General features: G+C 37.7%; 1 protein-coding gene across 3 annotated transcripts in view; it reads right to left on the minus strand.

Moving 5' to 3' along the window:
- The window catches only part of NOTCH2 (notch receptor 2), a 178,549-nt gene that overhangs the window by 36,007 nt on the left and 119,277 nt on the right, over positions 1–23,265 (minus strand). For all 3 annotated transcript variants that reach the window (XM_057720791.1, XM_057720794.1, XM_057720798.1), the window contains 5 exons: positions 18,975–19,167; positions 17,521–17,666; positions 15,833–15,946; positions 4,976–5,095; positions 4,404–4,556 (listed from right to left, as the gene is read on the minus strand). In XM_057720791.1, coding sequence (XP_057576774.1) covers positions 4,404–4,556; positions 4,976–5,095; positions 15,833–15,946; positions 17,521–17,666; positions 18,975–19,167 — 726 coding nt within the window. The remainder of the gene's footprint in view (positions 1–4,403; positions 4,557–4,975; positions 5,096–15,832; positions 15,947–17,520; positions 17,667–18,974; positions 19,168–23,265) is intronic.

Here is a 23,265-nt window from a genome sequence, read left to right on the forward strand (position 1 = left end):
CTGCAGATTTAGGTATACACAGGGGGTCCTAGAACCAATTCCCTCCAATACTGAGGGATTACTGTACTGAGAAGTACATCACATGCTTATGTTGTAACTACTGAAACTGGGGAAAGAACCACCAGAAAGAAGCAGGCAGAACAACCTCTGGAGTTTACACTAGACTGAGAATACTTCATGTTCATACCAGTCAGAATGAAAAGATCCCCTAAGATGTGCAGCACTGAGTAGAGTCCTCAGAGAGCACTGTCTCAGTTGTGAGCTGTTTTAGCCATAGCCTAAAGGTTGTTCTGGACCCACTCAACGCATCTTGAAGAAAAGGCTCAAAAGGATCAAACTGTTTCCAAATAATCCCTAAACAAAGTTTGAAAATATTTTAAAGATTTTTTTAAAGTCTAGCATCCAATCAAAAATTTCCAGCAGGCAAAGTAACAGGAAATACAACTCATAAATAGAAGTGGACCCAGGAATTTCCCACATGGTAGAATTAGTGTAAGGACAATTAAACGACTAAGGCAAATATACTCCATATGTTCAAGAAGAAGAAGAAAGTATGAATATGACAAGGAGAGAGAGAAACAGTATAAGAAAGACTCTAACTTCTAGAGGTAAAAATATAGCATCTGAGAGGGGAAACATACTGCATGGGAATAGCAGCAACAAAACACTACAGAGGAAATAATTAGTGAACTTGAAAATGTATCAAAATTTCTTCAAATAATAAAATAATCTAAAATAAAACACTGAGGAAAAAAGCTCTAAAAAATATGTGGGACAGAGCACTGGTGTACAGAGGGACAACGTCAAGCAACCTAAGAGATGTATAATGAAAGCTGTACAGGGGAGGCAAAAGGGTTTTGAAAAGATAGTGGTTAAATATTTTCCAAATTTGGACCCGTATATCTGAAAAGGTCAATGAACCCCCAACAGAAGAAACATGAAGAACATTACAATAAGGACATCATAATCAAATTGTTAAAAATCAGTGGAAAGAGAATCTCTTAAAAGCAGCCATAGGAGAGAAAATAACATATTAGAAAACAAATACAAGAATTATAGCAGATTTCTCCTTAGAAATAATGCGAGGTAGAAAACGACAGGTGGATGATTTTAAAGTGTTGGAGGGAAAAGTCAACTTAGAATTCTATTCCCTATGAAAATATCTTTGAAAACTAAGGCAAAATAAAAACCTCTTCAGACACACAAAAACAGAAAGAATCACTAGAAGATAAGCACTATGAGAAATATTAAAAGAATTTCTTCAGATAGAAGGAAAATAATACCTGATGGAAATGCAGGTCTATACAAACGAATGAAAAACACCAGGAATTGTAAATATGTACAAAAATATAAGGACTTTTATTTTTCAAAATTCCCAAAAAATAAATTGACCATTTAAAGTAAAAATAATATTTTGGGGGGGTTATGATATATACCTTTTGGAACATCAATAGAGAGAGCAGGAGGAATGTAAATGCAAGTATACTGCTGTAAGGCTCTTATACTCTCTACAAAGTAGTATAACTGAAGGAAAATTTTAGTGAGTTATATTCATATACTTACTGCAAACCCAACAACCACCAAAAAAAAGGAAAGAAAAAAAGAAAAAGATACAGCTAACATGCCAGTAAAGAAATAAACTGTAATCATAAAATACTCAATTATTCCAAAAGAAAGCAAAAAAAGAGAGAAATGGAAATCGAAAGAACAAAGATAAACTAAACAGAAAGATGGCAAATACTGAGTTCAGTCACGTCAGAAATCACATTAAATTTACATGGTATAAGCACCTTTAATTAGAAGATAGACATTGTCATATTAAAGAAAAAAAAAACAATACCCAAAACATGCTCTCTACAAGAAACCTACTTTAAAGACATAGATAAGCCAAAAGTAAAAGGATGAGAAAGATATACACCTTAACAATAATTTAAAAAAGCTATAGTGGCTATATTAACATCAGGCAAAGTAGATATCAAAGCAAGGGATAATACAAGGGATAAAGAAGGTCATTTCATGACAAAGGACTCAGTTCTTCAAAAGGACACAACAATTTTCCATGTTTATGTACTTAATATCACAGCTTCAAAATATATTAAGTAAAAACTGATAGAGGTACAAGGAAAACAGACAAATACACTATGATAGAGGGAGACTTCACTACTCCTCTGTCAATAATTGATAGAATTAGTAGATAGAAAATCAGGGAGGATATAGAAAATCTTAAAGTACTGTCAACCAGTTTGAATCAATAGTATTTATAGAACACTCCACCAAAACCCAGCAAAATAGATGATTTTTTCAAGTGCACACAGAACATTTACCAAAGCAGACCATACACTAGGCCATATTATATGCTTTAATAAATTTAAAGTAATTCAAATCGTGAAGTATCTTCACTGATTACAATGGAATTAAACTAGAAATCAGTAACAAAAGTTACCTGGAAGGAATGAGCAACAAAAGATGTTTGGAAACTAAAGAACACACTTCTAAATAACTTATAAGTCAAAAAACAAATCTAAATGGGGACTAGAAAGTATTTTGAGCTAAACAAAAAGAACATGACACATCAAAATTTGTGAAATACAACTAAAGCAGCATTTTGAGTAAAAATATATAACATTAAATGCTTATATTAGAAGTATAGAATGAAATAAAATCTAAACTTCCACGTCAAGAAATTAAAAGAAGGGTGAACTAAAACCAAAGTAGGCAACGAAAAGACTAAAGAGCAGAAATCAATGAAATAGGAAACAATAAAACAACTGAGAAAAACCATAAAACTAAAACTGTGTTCATTAAAAAGATTAGAAATAAATAAGTAGATTACTAAAATCAATAACCCTCTACCAAGAGCAACCAGAAGAAAGAGAAAAAAAAATAACCAATATCTGAAATAAAAGAAGGGAAGGAATCACATTTTAAAATAAACATTAAAAGTACAATAAGGGAATATCATAAATGATTCAATGCCAACAATTCTGACAACTTAAAGTAAAACTCATTCCTTGAAAGATGCAAATCACCAAAGCTCAATAAAAAAGAAATAGATACCCTGAACACCTATTAAAGGAATTAAATTTATAGCTAAAACCTACCCAGAAAGAAAATCCCAGGCCTAGATGTTTAGAAGAAATAATACTAATTTTACTCAAACTCATCCAGAAAGTAGAAAGGGAACACTTCCTGATTTGTTCTATGAAGCCAGCATTGCCTTCTTATCAAAGCTTACAAATATACTATAATAAAATTAGAGAACAATATGCCTCATGAACATAGATACAAAAATCCTTAGCAAAATTTGGGTAAATAATATCCAATAATATATGAGAGATAACACATCATGACCAAGTAGAATTTATCCCAGAAATTTAAGGTTAGTTCAACATCTGAAAATCAATTAACATAATTCACTTACATTAAAAGACCTTAATAAACAGTATTACCACCTCAAGAGATACAGAAAAATCATTTGGGAAAAAAAAGTAACATTCATTCATTATTAAAAGAAAGAAAATTCTCATCAAATTGAAGGTAAATTGCAAAAGTCTCAGCAAATTGAGGTAAATTCCTCAATTTGATGCTTTTCGCTTAGAATCAAGAATAAGGCAAGATGGGCTTCTCTCACCAATTCTATTCTGCAAAAGTAAATAAAATGCATACAGCTTTAGAAAACATATAGCAGTTGCTTTTATTTAGAATTAACAGTGTTTATTATATCTGTTTAAAAAATCCTAGGAATCTAAACTAAATTAGAAGCTATACTAATCTAGAATTAATGATAAGTGAGTTTAGCAAGATTGCAAAACAAAATTACTCTTTAAAGCCTTTAAAACTCATATTCCCTCTCTTCAAAAAACAGTTTGCATTATATAATTCTATTTATATAAAACTGTAAAAAAATTCACACAAATCTATAGTGACAGAGGTAGATCCCTGGTTGCCTGGGACAGGAAAGTAGAAAGGAGGCTTAAGTTACAAAAGAGATGAGAATACTTTCAGGGGGATGGATATGTTCAGTATCTTCAGGACTGGTTTCAGTTGTCATATGTCAACAGTTATTGACTGGTACGCTTAAATATTGGCACTGTATTATAGGTTAATTATACTTCAAGAGATCTGCTTTTTAAAAAAAGAAGCTTGCATAGCATGTTCCCACTTTGTGTGTACAAAAATGTACAAAAATCAGTAAGGCAATGCTTAAAAGTGACTCCCTTGCCTCAACTCCTAAAGCCACTAGCTTCAAAATGAAGATTTTTAAAAAGGGAAGAATAAAGACATGCAATAAACCAGTGGATGGCCAGTCTCAGCACTGAGAGGCAAGTGCCTTCAATGAGCTCTCCTCTGCTCCCTAGGCTCTCCTCTCCCCCAGGGGCTTAGGAGCAGGCTGGCATACTCACTGGCAAGGCAGTCATCGATGTCCTCCTCACAGTCCATACCACTGAAGCCTGGAGGACACTCGCACATGTAGCTGCCCTGGGTGTTATGGCAGAGACCATGGTTTAGGCAGGGCTTGGAGACACACTCATCAATGTCAACTGTACAGCGCTGACCTGGAAACACAGCAGCAATGAATGGTCCAATCTTTGGAAGGTGATTCCCACAGAAATTTATGTGGGGTCTGAGCTTCAGCTGGGGTAGGTGGGGCTACTCCAAGGATATTCTGGTTGGTCTCCTGCTTTGGGAAGTCCCTTAAGGCTTCTGTGCCCCTGGGCAAGTTGCTGCCCAGATGCTAAAATTCCCCATAGAACATCACAGTTTCAGACTCTGGCTGGAGTCTTCTAGCCACTAGGGGGCCCCAGAGACATGCAAAAGGCGAAGGCTTTCTAAAACATTCCAGGTAGCAGCTTCTATACAAGGCCTGTGTTCTTGACAAAAAAGGGCAAGCCTCAAAAGACCAGGTCCTCTGTGCCATCAGATAACCTGATCACTCTGTTTAACGCTCTTGGTTTCCCCATTCCCATGTTGTTACCTTGCCAGCCAGGAGCACACAGGCAGGTGTAACTCTCAAAATTTGGTGCCTCTTTGCAAACACCAGCATTCTCACAAGGGTTTGGGGAACAGGGAGCCAATACAGTCTGACAATTCTTGCCTGGAAATAAAATGACAGAGTTTATTATAGAGAAAAATTCTGAGAAAACTGAAATTTCCCCAAATTCTATACCAAAGGATGCTCTCCGAATTCAGGTCTAACGTAATGGATAAGAGCTTTGGAATCTCAGAGTCCTATGGACCTTTGTGTCTTGGCTCTGATGTGATCACTAACAGTGTGATCTCAGGCAAGTTATCTTCTCTGAGCTTCCACATAAATAAGATGGGAATTAGGATGGTATGTAACTCATAGAGGCTTTTTGTGGATTAAATGAAAAAGCGATTACAAAGTCTTTATTAGCATAGGGTTTGGCACACAGAGGAAGGACTCAACAACTGCTGGGCTGCTGTCATCTTCACGTTTTTATTATGAGTGGTTACAGGGATTTGGAAACCTGCAACAATCAGCGGTGACAGTTTCTGCATCTTCATAGCTAAGATTCAGCTAATCAGAAGCTTAGCCACACAGATCCACCTTCACATGAGCAGAGAAGAAGTAACAACACAGCCTCCTATTCCTCAGAACCTCTGCTGGCCTGTTCTAGAAGGCAATGGGGTTGATCAGAAGACCATCAGAGGTAGAAAACAGTGAAGTAACACTGACTGCCTAGTAACACCTCTCCTTATATCAACATCAACAACATGACACTGACAGCTGCCACCAACATTTCCTACCTCAGTACACTGAATAGAAGATTTCAGAAAAAAAAATTAAAATAATGCTTTTATTTAAAGGAAGATAGGCTTTTTCTAAGATAGTGGAGGAGACACCAAGGTGGGAAAGCTGGGGGCAGGGAGGGGGATCGGGGTGGAATGAATTGGGAGATTGGGATTGCCATATATACATTACTAATAATAAAAAAAAATCAAATTGTACACTTTAAATATATGCAGTTTATTGTATGTCAATCATATTTCAAAAGTTCTTAAAAAAAAAGATCATGGAGGAATAAGAGGACGTGGAGTTCATCTCTCCCCACAAATGCATCAAGAAGATATCTACGAGTGGAACAATTCTCATAGAGCACCTATTGAATACTAGCAGAGGACCTCGGACACCTAAAAGGACAAGAAAGATCCCTGTATACCTGGGCAGGATGAAAGAAAGAAGGGAAAAGGAAGAGGAGAGGAAGCCGGATAGGACCTGCACCCCTGGCGGGGAGCTGAAGGTAAGGTGAGGTTTCCGCATTTGTGGAAGCCCTTTCATTGGCAGGGAGATCGGCGGGGACAGAGGGGAGCCTTGGGGGCTCAGAAGAGAGCCCAGCAACTGGTCTGTGGCAGGCAGGACAGAGTGAGACCTGTACAGATGGTCTGTGCCACAGCCCTGTGCATCCCAGCCTAAGATGGGTCACTGCAGGTGCGCGTGGGGGCTGGGTGCCATAACATGGGGTCTGGAGAGCAGACCCAGGGAGGGGACTACTGTTGGCTGTGAGGAGACAGCCTGAGGGGAGTGAGGAACCCTACAATCAAGAATGCTCGTGCAGGAAGCCCAGACCACCACAGATGCACAAAGGGAGAGGTTGCCACTGAGCCTCTCTCCTCATGCACCGGTCCCTGCCTCCAGAGGCACTGGAAAGGGCTCCCACCAGAGGTGGCTTGCCATCACCTCCCCCGTGCCAGCCTGGGAGACATGCTTGCCCTGATGGCCACCTGAAAGGCTCATGTGTTCTAATCCCTACGCCAGCACCCTCCCACCTGGACAGTGTGCTGGCCCCAATCGCTGCCTTGGCTCCTTCCTGCCTGACGAGCTCTTGCGCTCCAGCAACCTCTGGAGCAGATTTTGGTGAGAGGAACACACGCAGAGGTGGGACTGAGACCACAAATGAGCCCCAGGGGCTGTGTGACTAATGAAGAAGAGCTGAAATTTCTCCTCGTGGCTATGCAAACCTTGGAGTTACATCTCTGCTGATGGCTTCCCAAATCCAGCACCTGAGAGACATCCAAAAGGACAAACAGTGCTCCTGCAGCTGGGACTGGTCTGGCTTTACAAGCTGTGGGCTTTGTGGGCACATACACGTAGGGGTTGGGACAGGTCTAAAATCTGGGCTGCCTCCATAGCTCCCACAGTGGGTCCAGTGCACAGCTACTGCAGTCCTGGGACCTGGTTTCAGTGGATCCGCACCGGTGGCCTAGTGAAAACAATGCCTGAGAGTCACCAGGGCCAATTGCCAGTATACCCATAGTTAAAGTGGGACTGAGAACAGTGGCAACAACAGGGTACTTTGTGGGTCCACACAACAGGCAAAAAAGGACACAAGAGAGCACCTTCACAGGGGAACAGCTCCAGAGGAGGAATACTCACTGGCTTCTTTTGAGTGGGAGTGCCCCAATCCTGCCCACCTTGCACTGCAGATCAGAATCACAATTAAGAAACAGGTTTAGGGGCCTCTACTCTGACAACTAGGGTACAGACCCTGCCTCTGACAGGGCAGTGACAACCACAGAGCCAAGAGGAGGCCCTGCTCAATATCCAGGACCAGCTCTGGTCACCACAACACCAATCAAGCCCCCTATCAAGGGAATAATGGCACAAGTCTCTGGACCAAAGTCACCCAACAGGGGACAGATGGAAGAAGCAAGGGGAACTATGATCCTGAAGCCTATGGAAAGGAGACCACAAATACAGTAAGTCTGACAAAATGAGAAGACAAAGAACCATCCTGCAGACAAAGGAGCAAGATAAAAACCTATAAGAACAATTAAATGAAAAGGAGATAGGAAATATACCTGAAAAAAAATTCAGAGTAATGATAGTAAAGATGATCCAAGATCTTGGAAAAAGAATGGAGGCACAGATGGAGAAGATACAAGAAATGTTTAACAAAGACCTAGATGAACAATACAATAACTGAAATGAAAAATACACTAGAAGGAATCAATAGCAGTATGACTGAGGCAGAAGAACGGATAAGTGACCTGGAAGACAGAATGGTGGAAATCTCTGCAGTGGAACAGAAAAAAGAATGAAAAAAATTGAGGACAGTCTGAGAGACTTCTGGGGCAATATTAAATGCACAAACATTCAAATTATAGGGAATCCCAGAAGAAGAAGAGAAAGAGTAAGGGTCTGAGAAAATATTTGAAGAGATTATACTCGAAAATTTCCCTAACATGGGAAAGGAAGTAGTCACCCAAGTCCAGGAAGTACAGAGAGTCTGGTACAGGATAAAATCAAGGAGGAACATTCCCAGACACATATTAAACAAACTAACAAAAATTAAATACAAAGAAAGTATTAAAATCAACAAGGGAAAAGCAGGAAATAACATACAAGGGAATCCCCATAAGGTTACCAGTGGATTTTTCAGCAGAAACTCTGCAGGCCAGAAGAGAGTGACATGATACATTTAAAATGATGACAGGGAAAATCCTAAAACCAAGAATACTCTACCCAGCAACGATCTCATTCAGATTTGAAGAAGAAATCAAAAGCTTTACAGATAAGTAAAAACTAAGAGAATTCAGCACCACCAAACCAGCCTTGCAACAAATGCTAAAGGAACTTCTCTAGGCAGGAAACACAAGAGAAGAGAACAAAAGAGGAAGGGAAGAAAAAAGGACTTACAAAAACAAACCCAAAACAATTAAGAAAGTGGTAATAGGAACATACATATTGATACTTACCTTAAATGTAAATGGACTAAATGCTTCAACCAAAAGACACAGAGTGGCTAAATGGATACAAAAGCAAGACCCATATGTAGGCTGTCTACAAGAGACCCACTTCAGACCTAGCGACACATACACAGTGAAAGTGAGGGGATGGAGAAAGATACTCCATGCACATGGAAGTCAAAAGAAAGCTGGAGTAGCAATACTCATATCAGATAAAATAGACTTTAAAATAAAGAATGTCACAAGAGACAAGGAAGGAGACTACATAATGATTAAGGGATCAATCCAAGAAGATACAACAATTGTAAATATTTATGCACCCAACACAGAAGCACCTCAATATATAAGGCAAATGCTAATAGCCATAAAAAGCAAAATAGACAGTAACACAAGTGGGGACTTGAACACCCTACTTATGCCAATGGACAGATTATCCAGACAGAAAATTGATAAGGAAACACAAGCCTTAAATGACACATTAGACCAGACAGACTTAATTGATACTTATAGGACATCCCATCTGAAAGAAGCAGGATACACTTTCTTCTCAAGTGCACATGGAACATTCTCCAGGAACGAACACATCTTGTGTCACAAATCAAGCCTTGGTAAATTTAAGAAAATTGAAATCATATTAAGCACCTTTTCTGACCAAACAGTATGAGATTTGAAATCAATTACAGGAAAAAAAACCTGTAAAAAACACAAACACATGGAAGCTAAACAATATGTTACTAAATAACCAATGGATCACTGAAGAAAGCAAGGAGGAAATCAAAAAATACCTAGAGACAAATGACAATAAAAGCACAACAATCAAAAACCTATGGGATGCAGCAAAAGCAGTTTTAAGAAGGAAGTTTATAGCAATACAATCCTATCTCAAGAATAAGAAAAATCTCAAATAAACAACCTAACCTTACACCTAAAGAAACTAGAGAAAGAAGAACAAATAAAATCCAAAGTTAGTAGAAGAAATCATAAAGATCAGAGTAGAAATAAATGAAATAGAAACAAAGAAAACAATAGCAAAAATCAATAAAACTAAAAGCTGGTTCTTTGAGAAGATAAACAAAATTGATAAACTTTTAGCCAGACTCATCAAGAAAAAAAGGGAGAGGACTCAAATTAATAAATTTAGAAATAAAAGAGGAGAAGTCAAAAAGAACACCACAGAAATACAAAGGATCATAAAAGACTAAGTAACTATAAGCCAATAAAATGAACAACTTAGAAGAAATGGCTAAATTCTTAGAAAGATACAAGCTTCCAAGACTGAACCAGGAAGAAATAGAAAATATGAACAGACCAATCACAAGCACTGAAATTGAAACTGTGATTAAAAATCTTCCAACAAACAAAAGTCCAGGACCAGACGGCTCCACAGGCAAATTCTATCAAGCATTCAGAGAAGAGTTAACACCTACCCTTCTGAAACTCTTCCAAAATACTGCAGATGAAGGAACACTCCCAAGCTCATTCTACAAGGCCACCATCACCCTGACACCAAAAGCAAACAAAGATATCACAAAAAAAGAAAATGACAGGCCAATATCACTGATGAACATAGATGCAAAAATCCTCAACAAAATACTAGCAAACCAAATCCAACAGCACATTAAAAGGATCATACACCATGATCAAGTGGGATATATCTCAGGGATGCAACGATTTTTCAGTATGCACAAATCAATTGATGTGATATACCACATCAACAAACTGAAGAATAAAAACCATATGATCGTCTCAATAGATGCAGAAAAAGCTTTTGACAAAATTCAACACCTATTTATGACAAAAACTCTCCAGAATGTTGGCACAGAGAAAACCTACCTCAACATAATAAAAGCCATACAAGACAAACACACAGCAAACAGTTTTATCAATGGTGAAATGCTGAAAGCATTCCTTCTAAGATCAGGAACCAGACAAGGATGTCCACTCTTGCTATTACTCAAAATAGTTTTGGAAGTCCTAGCCACAGCAATCAGAGAAGAAAAAGAAATAAAAGGAATAAAAATTGGAAAGGAAGTAAAACTGTCACTGTTTGCAGATGACATGATACTATACATAGAAAATCCTAAAGATGCTACCAGAAAACTACTAGAGCTAGTCAATGAATTTGGTAATGGATACAAAATTAACACACAGAAATGTCTTGCATTTCTATACACTAACAACGAAGATCAGAAAGAGAAATCAAGGAAACAATCCCATTTACCACTGCATCAAAAAGAATAAAATACCTAGGAATAAACCTAACTAAGGAGGCAAAAGACCTGTACTCAGAATACTATAAGACACTAATGAAAGAAATTAAAGATGACACAAACAGATGGAGAGATATACCATGTTCTTGGATTGGAAGAATCAATATTGTGAAAATGGCTATATTGCCCAAAGCAATCTACAGATTCAATGCAATCCCTATCAAATTACCAATGGCATTTTTCACAGACTTAGAACAAAAAATTTTACATTTTATATGGAAACATAAAAGACCCTGAATAGAGAAAGTAATCTTGAGACAGAAAACTGGAGCTGGAGGAATCAGGTGCCTTGACTTCAGACTATACTACAAAGCTACAGTCATCAAAACAGTATGGTACTGGCACAAAAACAGAAATATAGATCACTGGAATAGGATAGAAAGTCCAGAGATAAACGCACCTGTGGCCACCTAATCTATGACAAAGGAGGCAAGAATATACAATGGAGAAAAGACAGTCTCTTCAATAAGCGGTTCTGGGAAAACTGGACAGCTACATGTAAAATGAGTGAAATTAGAACACTCCCTAACACCACACGCAAAAATAAACTCAAAATGGATTAAAGACCTAAGTGTAAGGCTGGATACTATAAAACTCTCAGAGGAAAACATAGGCAGAACACTCTTTGACATAAATAGCAGCAAGATCTTTTTTGATCCACCTCCTAGAGTAATTTAAATAAAAACAAAAATAAACAAATGAGACGCAATTAAACTTAAAGCTTCTGCACAGCAAAAGGAAACTATAAACAAAATGAAAAGACAACCCTCAGAATGGGAGAAATATTTGCAAATGAAGCAACTGACAAGGGATTAACCTCCAAAAATACAAACGGCTCATGCAGCTCAATATCAGGAAACAAACAAACAAACAAACAAACAACCCAATCAAAGGATGGGTGGAAGATCTAAATAGGCATTTCTCCAAAGAAGACATACAGATGGCTAAAAAGCACATGAAAAGATGCTCAACATCACTAATTATTAGAGAAATGTAAATCAAAAGTACAATGAGGTATCACCTCACACCAGTCAGAATGGCCATCATCAAAAAAATCTGCAAACAATAAATGCTGCAGACAGCATGACGAAAAGTGAACACTCATACACTGTTGGTGGGAATGTAAGCTGATAAAGACACTGTTGAGAACAACATGGAGGTTCCTTAAACAACTGAAAAGAGAGCTACCATATGATCCAGCAAGCCCACTCCTGGGCATATATCCAGAGAAAACAATAATTCCAAGAGAGACATGCATCCCAATGCTCATTGCAGCACAATTTACCATAGCCAGTACATGGAAGCAACCTAAATGTCCATCAACAGAGGAATGGATAAAGAAGATGTGGTACATATATACAATGTACTATTACTCGGCCATAAAAAAAGAATGAAATAATGCCATTTGCACCAACATGGATGGACAGAGAGCTTGTCATACTGAATGAAGTAAGTCAGAAAGAGAAAGACAAACATCATATGATATCATTAATATGTGGAATCCAAAAAAGGGTACAAATGAACTTACTTACAAAACAGAAATAGAGTCACAGATATAGAAAACAAACTTATGGTTACCAGGGTGTAAGTGAGGGGTGAGATAAATTGGACGATTGGGATTGACATATACATACTACTGTACATAAAATAGGTAACTAATAAGGATGTACTGTATAGCACAGGAAACTCTATTCAATACTTTGTAATGGCCTATATGGGAAAAGAATCTAAAAAAGAGTAGATATATGTATATGTACAACTGATCACTTTGCTGTACACCTGAAACTAACACAACATTGTAAATCAACTATACTCCAATACACATTTTTTAAAAAGGGAAATAAAGTTGTTTTTAAAGTCAAGTTACAACTTACACCTGTCAGAATGGCTATCATCAAAAAGTCTACAAATTAAAAAATGTTGGTGAAGTTGTGGAGAAAAGGAAACCCTTGTACACTGTTGGTGGGAATGTAAATTGGTAAAGCCACTATGGAAAACACTATGGAGGTTCCTCAAAAATCTAAAAATAGAACTACCATATAATCTAGCAATCCCACTCCTGGGTATATATCTGAAGAAAACAAAAGCACTAATTCAAAACTATACATGCACCTCAATGTTCAAAGCAGCATTATTTATAAAAGCCAAGATATGGAAGCAAACTAAGTATCCATTAAGAGATGAATGGATAAAGAAAATGTGATATGTGATGCACACACACACACACACACACACACACAGAGGAATATTAGCCATAAAAAAGAATGAAATTTTGCCATTTGCAACAACATGGATAGACTTAGAGAGCATTATGCTTAGTTAAATAAGTCACACAGAGAAGGACAAATACTGTATGTTATCACTTATATGTGGAATCTAAAAAACAAGACAAACAAATGAATATAACCAGATAGAAACAGACTCACAGGTATAGAGAACAAACTAGTGGTTACTAGTGGGGAGAGGGAAGGGGAGTGGGGCAAGATAGGGGTAGGGGATTAAGAGCTACAAACTACTATGTATAAAATGAATAAGCTACATGGCTATAATGTACAGCACAGGGAAGACAGCCATTACTTCAAAGTAACTTTAAATGAAGTATAATCTTTAAATATACTGAACTCACTAGAGTGTACACCTGAAACAAATATAACAATGTAAATCAATTTACTTCAACAAAATAAAGTTAAAACTAACTCAATTTAAAATTTTATCCTAAAATTTTCTATTAAGAAAAAAAATAATATCACAAATTTTCATCAACATCCCTAACCAGTGTTTAATGTGTCTGGTTAGAATAGTGGCTCACAAGGGAAGGCAATGATGCTTAGTTCCCTTCATGCTGGCCAAACTCAGTGATACTTAGAACCCTTAGTGACACGCAGCACTGAAATTCTAATCTGCATAGGCTTCCAGTCTAATATAATTTCTCAAAGTTCACAAGTAGTAAATTCTTTTAATAAGATCCTAATATGCATAAAAACTAATGACCAGCATATAGTCAAATATTCTTATAGTATCTGAATAGCAAGAAGACAAATATTTTCAAGATGAGCTGTGCACCTTAGTCACATTCAGGTAAGTCTATAATGTGCCTGAGCATAGTGACACCTGCTTATATCATCCTACAGCCATCAATTCTCAGTCTTTATGGTTGTAAATGAGATCATCTGCTCAGTACCAATAAATGTGATCAACACTATCACTATGAATGGATAAAGAAGGTGTGGCACATATATACAATGGAATATTACTCAGTCATAAAAAGGAACAAAATTGAGTTATTTGTAGTGAGGTGGATGGACCTGTCATAGAGAGTGAAGTAAATCAGAAAGAGAAAAACAAATACTATATGCTAACACATATATATGTGGACTCTAGAAAAACAGTACTGATGAAACTAGTGGCAGGGCAGGAATAGAGACACAGATGTAGAGAACAGACTTGAGGACACAGTAGGGGAAGGGGAGGCTGGAACATAGTGAGAGAGTAGCACTGACATATATATACTAACGAATGTAAAATAGCTAGTGGGAAGCTGCTGCAGAGATCAGCTCAGGCTTTGTGACAACCTAGAGGGGTGGGGTAGGGAGGGCGGGAGGGAGGCTCAAGAGGGAGGGGATAGAGGATATATGTATACATATAGCTGATTCACTTTGTTGTACAGCAGAAACTAACACAACATTGTAAAGCAGTTATACTCCAAAAAAGATGTATTTTTTTTTTTAAAAAAGAGATTATTTAGACCGTCTGGAGATAGCTAGGGATCTCCAACAACTCTGATGTTATCAATCAGGCTGGTTAGATGCAGTTTCCCTGCATGAATGTTTCTTCTAAAGAGGTGGCAAAGATAACAATGTAGTATCAAGTCTTTCAGGTAACAGTCATGCTTCTGGCCACTCTGCCACTCCAAACAGCCTAGAGTCACTAGCAACAGCTATCACCAACAGCCCGAGATGCCAGGGGAGTAAGAACTCAGCCATGCTCCTGCCTGCATGCTATGCACTGGAGAAACATGCAAAGCCATGGTCCATGCTTCTGTTTTGTTCCCCACAGATGAAGACAATGGATGACGAGAAGGTAAATGAGTCACACAAATACAACCAATCACAAAACGGCAGCAGTGAGGCAGGACAATACAAAGAAATGTCCAAGCACACTCCTGCAGCACCACCTGAAACAAAGAATACCTGATACGAAGTCACACCATGTCTTCTGTGTGTGTGATCGCCATCCAAGGGGCAGTACCTCTCTGAATAAATGCAGTGGCAATGAATGTGAGGAGAAGAATGACAGTTAAGAGGACAAGCTTTGAATCCAGAGAGACTTAGGGACAAATCTTAGATCTACCACTTATCTATGTGACCTTCAGCAGGTAACCTCTCTTTGCCTCAGCTTCCTCATATATAAAATAGTGATAGGAACTTCTAAATACTTCGTATTGAGAACACTAGGTCAAATAATCCAAAGTATATAAAGTGTCTGGCACATAGTAAATGACCAATAAGTGGTGGTAGTTGTGTTAGCAGAACTAAGACTAAGAGCACAGGCCACAGAGACTCGGGACCATTCAAACAATGACTAAACCATCAGCTATGTATCAATTCCAGCCACATATAATTTTTAAAAATTTTCAAACCATAAAAAATAAAGGCAGCAAATGAGTTTCCCTACTGCTTGCACCTAGAGAGGCCACAGTGTCTTCTCAGAGCTGAAGACCCAGTCAGTGAGGGCAGGAAGGGTGATCAGGGAGTGAGTCCACAGAGCAGCATCCCTGCCCCACAGACTCAGAGGTTTGGAGTGACAAGGCAAGACGAAGCAGCCCCTCTGGTCCCTGCACCCCCAGGACTCACCTGTGTACGGCAGCACACAGTGGCAGGTATAACCACTTATATCATCGATGCAGGTTCCTTGGTTCAGACATGGATTCGAAGCACATTCATCAATATTCACCTGACAGTTATAGCCTGTAGACAGAAAAGGGGAGAAACCAAAGACAGTGAAACTTTCTGTTGGCCTCCTCGTTACCTCAATTATTAAGCCGTCCTCTCAGTTGCAAACATGAAACACCTCGGACATTGCATTAACTTCTTCAGGCCACTGGAACACCTGTTCATTCACTTCAGTGTCAAGTCCCTGACATACAGTCAGTCAGTAAAAGTGCTTCATCAGTCAAAAAAATAAATAGAAGAACAATATATTCTAATAGCTTGAAAGTCTAATGTACCTCCAAATACAAGTAATTTCTCCATAATGGACCAAGAAGTTCATTACGATAAAAATCTACTGCTATATCTAAATAGAAGCTCTTTCTATACAAAGTATCTGGTCAGGGCTTAAAAACAGGGTGTAAGTTATCAAGGGATAAAACATCTGAATACTTAATCAGAGCCTCTGATTTATGCCCACTCTCTCAAATGCACATTCTCTACCATCGATGTGGTAGTGCTTCCTGAAGTCACAAAGCTGTTTCCCCTGATCCAAGGCATGAAATCTACTCCCACTATGAAAAAGAGAAAAGGAAGGAAGCATTCATGGGGACACAACAGTACCAAATGCCACACACCTTTGTAGTCCAATAGGGCCTGACACAGAGTCTTAAAATTGAGAAACTACAGCACTGTAAGAAAGAAAATGATGGTCCAGGAGTACAGAGCTCTGGGTTCAAACTGTACCCTGCTACTCAAGAGCCACACAACTCTGGACTTTACATTTTGATTTTTATTTTGTTGATCAGCAAGTCTCAAAGAGGCAAAGAAATGAAAGTGCTTTTAAATCTGTAAGTTTCTTTGCAGATGTAATATATGTGAATGTCAGAAAATTAATGACTAAACTATGGTCTCAGAAAATTTTCAAGTAATCAAATAAAGTGACTGAAACATACTGATGTATCACAGCAGCCTGGCACCATTTCTGAGCAGTGAAATCAATGACTATGTGGACAGCGGAGTACAAATACAAATGATTTACCCACAGGTTTCTCTCTCTTGAGCTTGTCTAAGAAAGAAGTGATGGGAGAAATAAAACAGACACAACTCAAAAAGTGATTTTACACAATCTCCTCTATTACGCATTTTTCCAGAAGGCTGTAGGTGACTATGTATCATCTAAGAATATCTCAATGCGTAAGAGAACTTGTTGCAAAGCTTTTAAATACATGGATTCTTCCAGGTATTACTGCTACAATTACAGTGAAACATTTTCATTCTAATACCAATATCTCTTTTGAATTATCATAGAATCAAACCTACACTGGAGCTTACAATTATAACACCTGTCCAAAGCTGTATAAGTGGAGTCCCAGTTGCTCACCTTAAATGGTACTGTTTCAATAGCTCACCTCTCTGATGGTCTGAAAATAGAATTCATGTCTAAATCTATGTATGTTTTTATTCCCCAACTGCCCTATAAATATTAAGTGCTCAAATTATGTTTGCTGTATGAATGAGGAGAAGAAAACGGAAAGGAACAAGTGAGTCAAACTGTATGCACCAACAAAAAGGCAGAGAAGCAAGACAAAAATATGCACTTTTGCTTTCACCTTTAAAGCCCTTCTTGCAAGTGCATCTGTATCCGTTCACCAGATTGTCACAAGTTCCTCCATTCTGGCATGGATTAGAAAGACATTCATCTTTGTCTACTTCACAGTTGGTGCCAACCCAGCCTGCATCGCAGAGGCACTTGTATCTGAAAGAAGACAGAATTATTTACTGTTGGGGGATGAATGTACAATTGAGTCATAGTTTAAATACAACATTCTGAAGAAATGAAGGACCGAGGAGCTCTTGGGTAAGTTAATCTCATTTCTGCTCCTCTATGGACCTATACTTGGGTCACCATGTGAATTGTGTGGGCTCATCTAGAGTATTCAGTAAACACACCTTCCTGGGCCACAAAGATGCTAGAGAAATTAAATTAGTATAGTGAGCTTTCATTTGTAAACACTGATTGGTACGAGAAGTCAGGACAATCTGAAAGACACATTAACATGGATAAATCTGCAGTTTCTTTTCTTCTATATAAAATAAGAGTAAAGCAACCCTTAGGATCATTTGTTTCTGGTGTAAAACAGACACCCAGGAAGTAGGGTAGTATCAGAGACTCTAAGCCACTCTGAAGAGCTCCTGGGATGTCTGACTTCTGAGACATGCTTTGTTCTGATCTGAAACCCTGTCTCCAGAAAGCACCAAAGGCACTGAGTAGGAAAAGGAACAAAAATGAAGGTATCTGAAATAAAAATATGCACATTGTTCACAATCTGAATATCATCAGCACTCAGAATGTGATATCGGGAGATAAGAGCCTCCTTGTCTGGAGATTCTTTTAAAGAAAAGTAGATGGATTGGGAAGCTTTGAAGGCTGCTATACTCTGAAACAGGAATATTGAGTTAATTCATCTTGGAAACAACTTGATTTCCTATTTACCTCTAAATATACTCTTCATTCTTTCATCTGTTGTGAGCATGGTAAATGGTAATGCCCAGAGTCCTGTCCTCTGGCAAGCATAGCAAAAGTGCAGGATTCTTACGGAAACTAATATCACACTCTATGATTCTAGAAAATTATTTACCAACACATTACACAACACTCAGGGGCTTGCAAACTGTGAACATTTCATCAAGGCCATGTCTAAGTTAGCTGAGACCAGCTCTACTTCAGTGGCACCCACAGGTACCATGATAGAACAGAGTTGGGCTTTTTTTAAGCAGAGGGGAAAGTCAAATAGAACATCCCTCAGAACTCAATCTTGCAATAAGTACTAAAAGCACTATTGCCAAAGACTCATAAAATAACCCAGGACTCCTCCCATGTGCTGACTACCCATATGAGGAATGAGACATCCCTCCTTATCTTAAACCTACTCAGTCATGGAAGGTAGAGAAGAAGGGACGATGTGGAAGACTGTGATGCAGACTACCGAACTCTTCAGCCAAGTCTCAGCTCAAGTCCTCACACAAGTCAAGAAGAAACTATTAATACATGACAGCTACTCACCCACTGAGGCCCCCAGTACAGTTTCCATGGATGCAGGGATTACTCAGGCACTCGTTCACCTGCGAGTAACAGCTAGGATGATGGGGCCCCTCGGGGCATATACAGCGGAAACCATTCACATCGTTGATGCACGTTGCACCCTTGCGACAGGGATTGGAGGCACACTCATCAATGTCAATGTTACACCTCTGCCCTGTAGAGAAGGGGGATGGTTTCCGTCAAATCCAAAATGCTTAGGGAATAGACACAGAACTATGAGATCTATTGTGTTGATACCTTCATCTGCATAGGCTATAAGATACCTTGGGTACCATGTCAAGACTTAAGGAAGAAGACATCCAATAGCACTTAGTGCCATGCAAGGAAGGAGCAAAGGGCATTGTGCTTTGATAATAAAACAAAGTTAACAAAATGCTGGAACAGTGTTGTAGCGTTTTGACACATATTTCTTCACTACATCTTAGAAATGGGGAAACTTTATAAGGATTCAAAAAGAGAACATCAAACGTCACCAAAGTTGGCTGCTCCTCTTGTTGCTGTTTGGAGTACTCTCAAAGAAGTTTTTCTTATCACTGCTTTCAGCTGGTTTACTGCATTCAGTTTTGCAGTTAGTCAATCTCTTACATTTCCATATATAGTAAATCGCAATTAACAGGAATGTTTAGTGAGTGGACTATTAATTTAATGATTAAATTAGTTACAAAGAAAAGGCATTTTGCATTCACTTTTAGAGTTAATCTACTCAGGAAGAAGAATATTCTAAGTATACTTTTATTGTTCTCTGATCACTGAGAAAACCATTAGGGTCTCTCAATCTAGACTAGCGGTTCTCAAACTTTAATGTGCAAAAAGAGTTGCTAAAAGTACTTGTTTTAAAAGGAGATCTCACAGTCCCAAAAATCACATTTTACATAATGTAGGTGATTCAAATATTACATTTTGAGAAACTCTGATGTAGACAATTATTAGTAGTTTATCATCAAATAATAACGTAAATGTTCAGAATATATGAAATCAAAATGTATATGTTCTTCCTCTAAAGCATATCCAAGACTGCACTTTGAAAAAATGTCTGCTATAATCTTCACATTTATCCTTTTAAGTGGAATAAAGTATGCCAGTTACGTAAGAGTTTTGCTTTGTTAAGTTCTGAATAAATGAGATTTAACTATATATTCAAAAATGATATAAAATTTTAAAATAACCCATAATTCTGTAAATGAGTGGCAACAAGCAACTGCTATGAAGGAATTTATAAATTTCAAAGAATACAATTTTCTGATTCACATAAAAACAGGCATTTTTATTTAAGAAAGAGTAAACCCTGCATTTAGAACAGGAAATTCCAAATGAAATAGATACACACCCCTTTAAAGTATGGGTATTAACATTTTTTCACCCTCCACTGCTCTCTAAACCATTATTGGTGGTTCTTGTGGTAAAAACCCATAATCTGGTAGTACTTGCCATTTTCCTCAAGTGTTTCATTAATAACTTATCTTAAAATACTACTTTCTTAGCTTCAACCTCTGATTTTTTTTAGATGTTTGCCACTGGCACCAAAATAAGAGCCAGAATTCTTCAACTGTAGCACTATCCTCAGCCTGCAATCCAGTGGAGAAACAGAGGAAGAAGCCATTTCATTTTCTGTCCTTTTTTAGGGAAGAATCTTCTCAAAAGCCACTTTGCTCACATTTTCTTCATTTGCTTTTAAAGCTTTTTGCAGAATCAATTTTCAAGTCATCTTTAGCTAAGAGGGTTAAGTGCCTCTCTGTGCAGTCTATGTGGTGGACTGACAGCTGCTTCACTGTCAAGGTCACATGCTTAAAGTAGCATCAGAAACCCCAGCATTGGAAACACCCACCACAAGCCTATGTGCCTTGTTGGGTTCAGTAACTACTGAATGAGAAATTAACCAGTTCCCTATCTTGCAGGTAGGTGCCCAAGAAATTAGTATGTAATGAATGAAAGCATGGTATAGTCCAGACTCAAGAGTCTGGTATTGGATGTCAGAAGTTCCATATGTGAGTTCTGGTCATTCATTCAGCGACATTTTCTAAGTGTTCCCTCTGTGCTAGACACTGTTTTAGAAAACACTGGCTAAAAAGATAATTAAGGAGGTCCCCACCTTCTGGAATCTCACAGTCCTAGCAGTGTGACTCACTAGCTAAGGTCATGGACACATCAACCTCTATCTTTCAGTTGCCTTATGTGTTAAATGGGGATAATAAACTTCCCTATCTGTTTTTTTGTTGTTGTTGTTAATTTTTAAATTAAGACAATTGACATATAACATTGTGTAAGTTTAAAGTATACATGTTAGTTTGATATATTTTATATATGCAATATGATTACTACCACATAGTTAACACCTCTATCGTTTCACATAACTATCATGACCTTTTGTGGTGAAAACAGTATCTACTCTCTTGGCAATTTTTAAGTTTATAATGAAGTATTGTTGACTATAATCATTATGCTATGCATTCTATCTCTAGAACTTATCTACTAGTTGCAAATTTATACCCTTAAATAATATCTCCCCAATCCTCCACCCCCAAGTCCAGACCCTGGTAAACAGGTCTAGTCTCTGCTTTTATGAGTTTGGCTCTTTTTATATTCCGCACATAAGAGTTTTCATACAGTATTTGTCTTTCTCTATCTGGCTTATCTCACTTAACATAATGTCCTCAAATTCCATTCACATTGTCAAAAATGTTAGGATTTCCTTCTCTCTCATGGCTGAATAATATCCCATTGTATATATACAACATATCTTCTTTATCCATTCATCCACTGATAGATACTTAAGTCGTTTTGATATCTTGACTACTGTGAATAATGCTGGTATCAACACGGGTGTGCAGATACCTCTTCGAAACACTGATTTCAATTCCTTCAGGTATATACTCAAGTGTGGGATTCCTGGATCATATAGTAGTTCAATTTTTAATTTTTTGACAACTGCCATATTGTTTTTTCCATAATAACTGTACCATTTTACATTTCCATCAACAGTATATGAGTTCCCTTTTCGCCACATCCTTGCCAACACCTGTTATCTCTTATCTTTCTGATAACAGCCATTCTTTCAGGTGGGAGGTGATATCTCACTATGGTTTTGATTTTCATTTCCCTGATGATTAATGGTGTTGAGCACCTTTTCATGTACCTGATGGCCATTTGTATGTCTTCTCTGGAAACAGAAGGTCCTTTGCCCATTCTTCCCCCTGATTCTAAACACTTGTTTTCATCATTTATACATTTTTTGAATATATCTACAATACCTTGCTTATAACTTTCTTCCCTAGTCTTTAGTCATTTCCTAATGCATGCAGTCTGGATTCCTGATCATTCTTTCAATCTTTTCAAAGGCATGAACTCATTTTCTACCACCTTTGCCACAACGCAACCCTCCTCACTCTCCTCGTGCTTAGCAGTATGCCTGTTCAGGATATGCCATTACTGGCTTGACTAAGGGCTGGAGAACCAAAAGCAACGGCACGTTCAACATTTATAAATGTATAATACATACACATTTATACACCTCACTTCTGATTAGAAAATACTGTAAGAGATTTAGAGAGAGACATGATTGTAAACCTCGTATCTATTTTTTAAGTTGTATTTTGGTGATTTTATATAGTTGTATAATGACATTGTAATGAGGATTAGCTATATTGGTCGCTACTCATGATTAGCCTTTCAAATGCTATTTGAAAATCACTAGAGTTTGGTAGATTGTAAAGTTTTCAAAACCTCATCAGTTTGAGATGACACTGGATTTCAAAATACAAATAATGATTTACAGCTTAAAAATACAATCAGTCTGTGGTTAAATCACATAGCTCTGAGAATTAGAATGAACATTGACAATATCCCCTACCTGGAAACTATTGGGAATTTTCCAATAATAGTTTCTAAAATTTGGTTTAGCTACTCCTGACTAATGTGTTTTCATTTTTAATTGAGGTATAACAGCCATAGAACATTGTATCAGTTTCAGGTGTACAACATAATGATTTGATACTTGTATATATTGAAAAATGATCGCCACAATAAGTCTAGTTAACATCCGTCACCATATACAGTTACAAAATTTTTTTCTTCTTATTTGCCCAATTTTTAATTGGATTATTTGCTTCTTTACAATTGAATTGTATGAGTTCTTCATATATTTTGGATATTAACCCCTTATCAGATACACTTTGCATATATTTTCTCCCACTCTGTAGGCTGCCTTTTCAACTTATTGTTTCCTTTGCTGTGCAGAAGCTCATTAGCTTAATGT

Source organism: Hippopotamus amphibius, chromosome 1 (assembly GCF_030028045.1).
Source record: "Hippopotamus amphibius kiboko isolate mHipAmp2 chromosome 1, mHipAmp2.hap2, whole genome shotgun sequence".
Classification (NCBI taxonomy): domain Eukaryota; kingdom Metazoa; phylum Chordata; class Mammalia; order Artiodactyla; family Hippopotamidae; genus Hippopotamus; species Hippopotamus amphibius.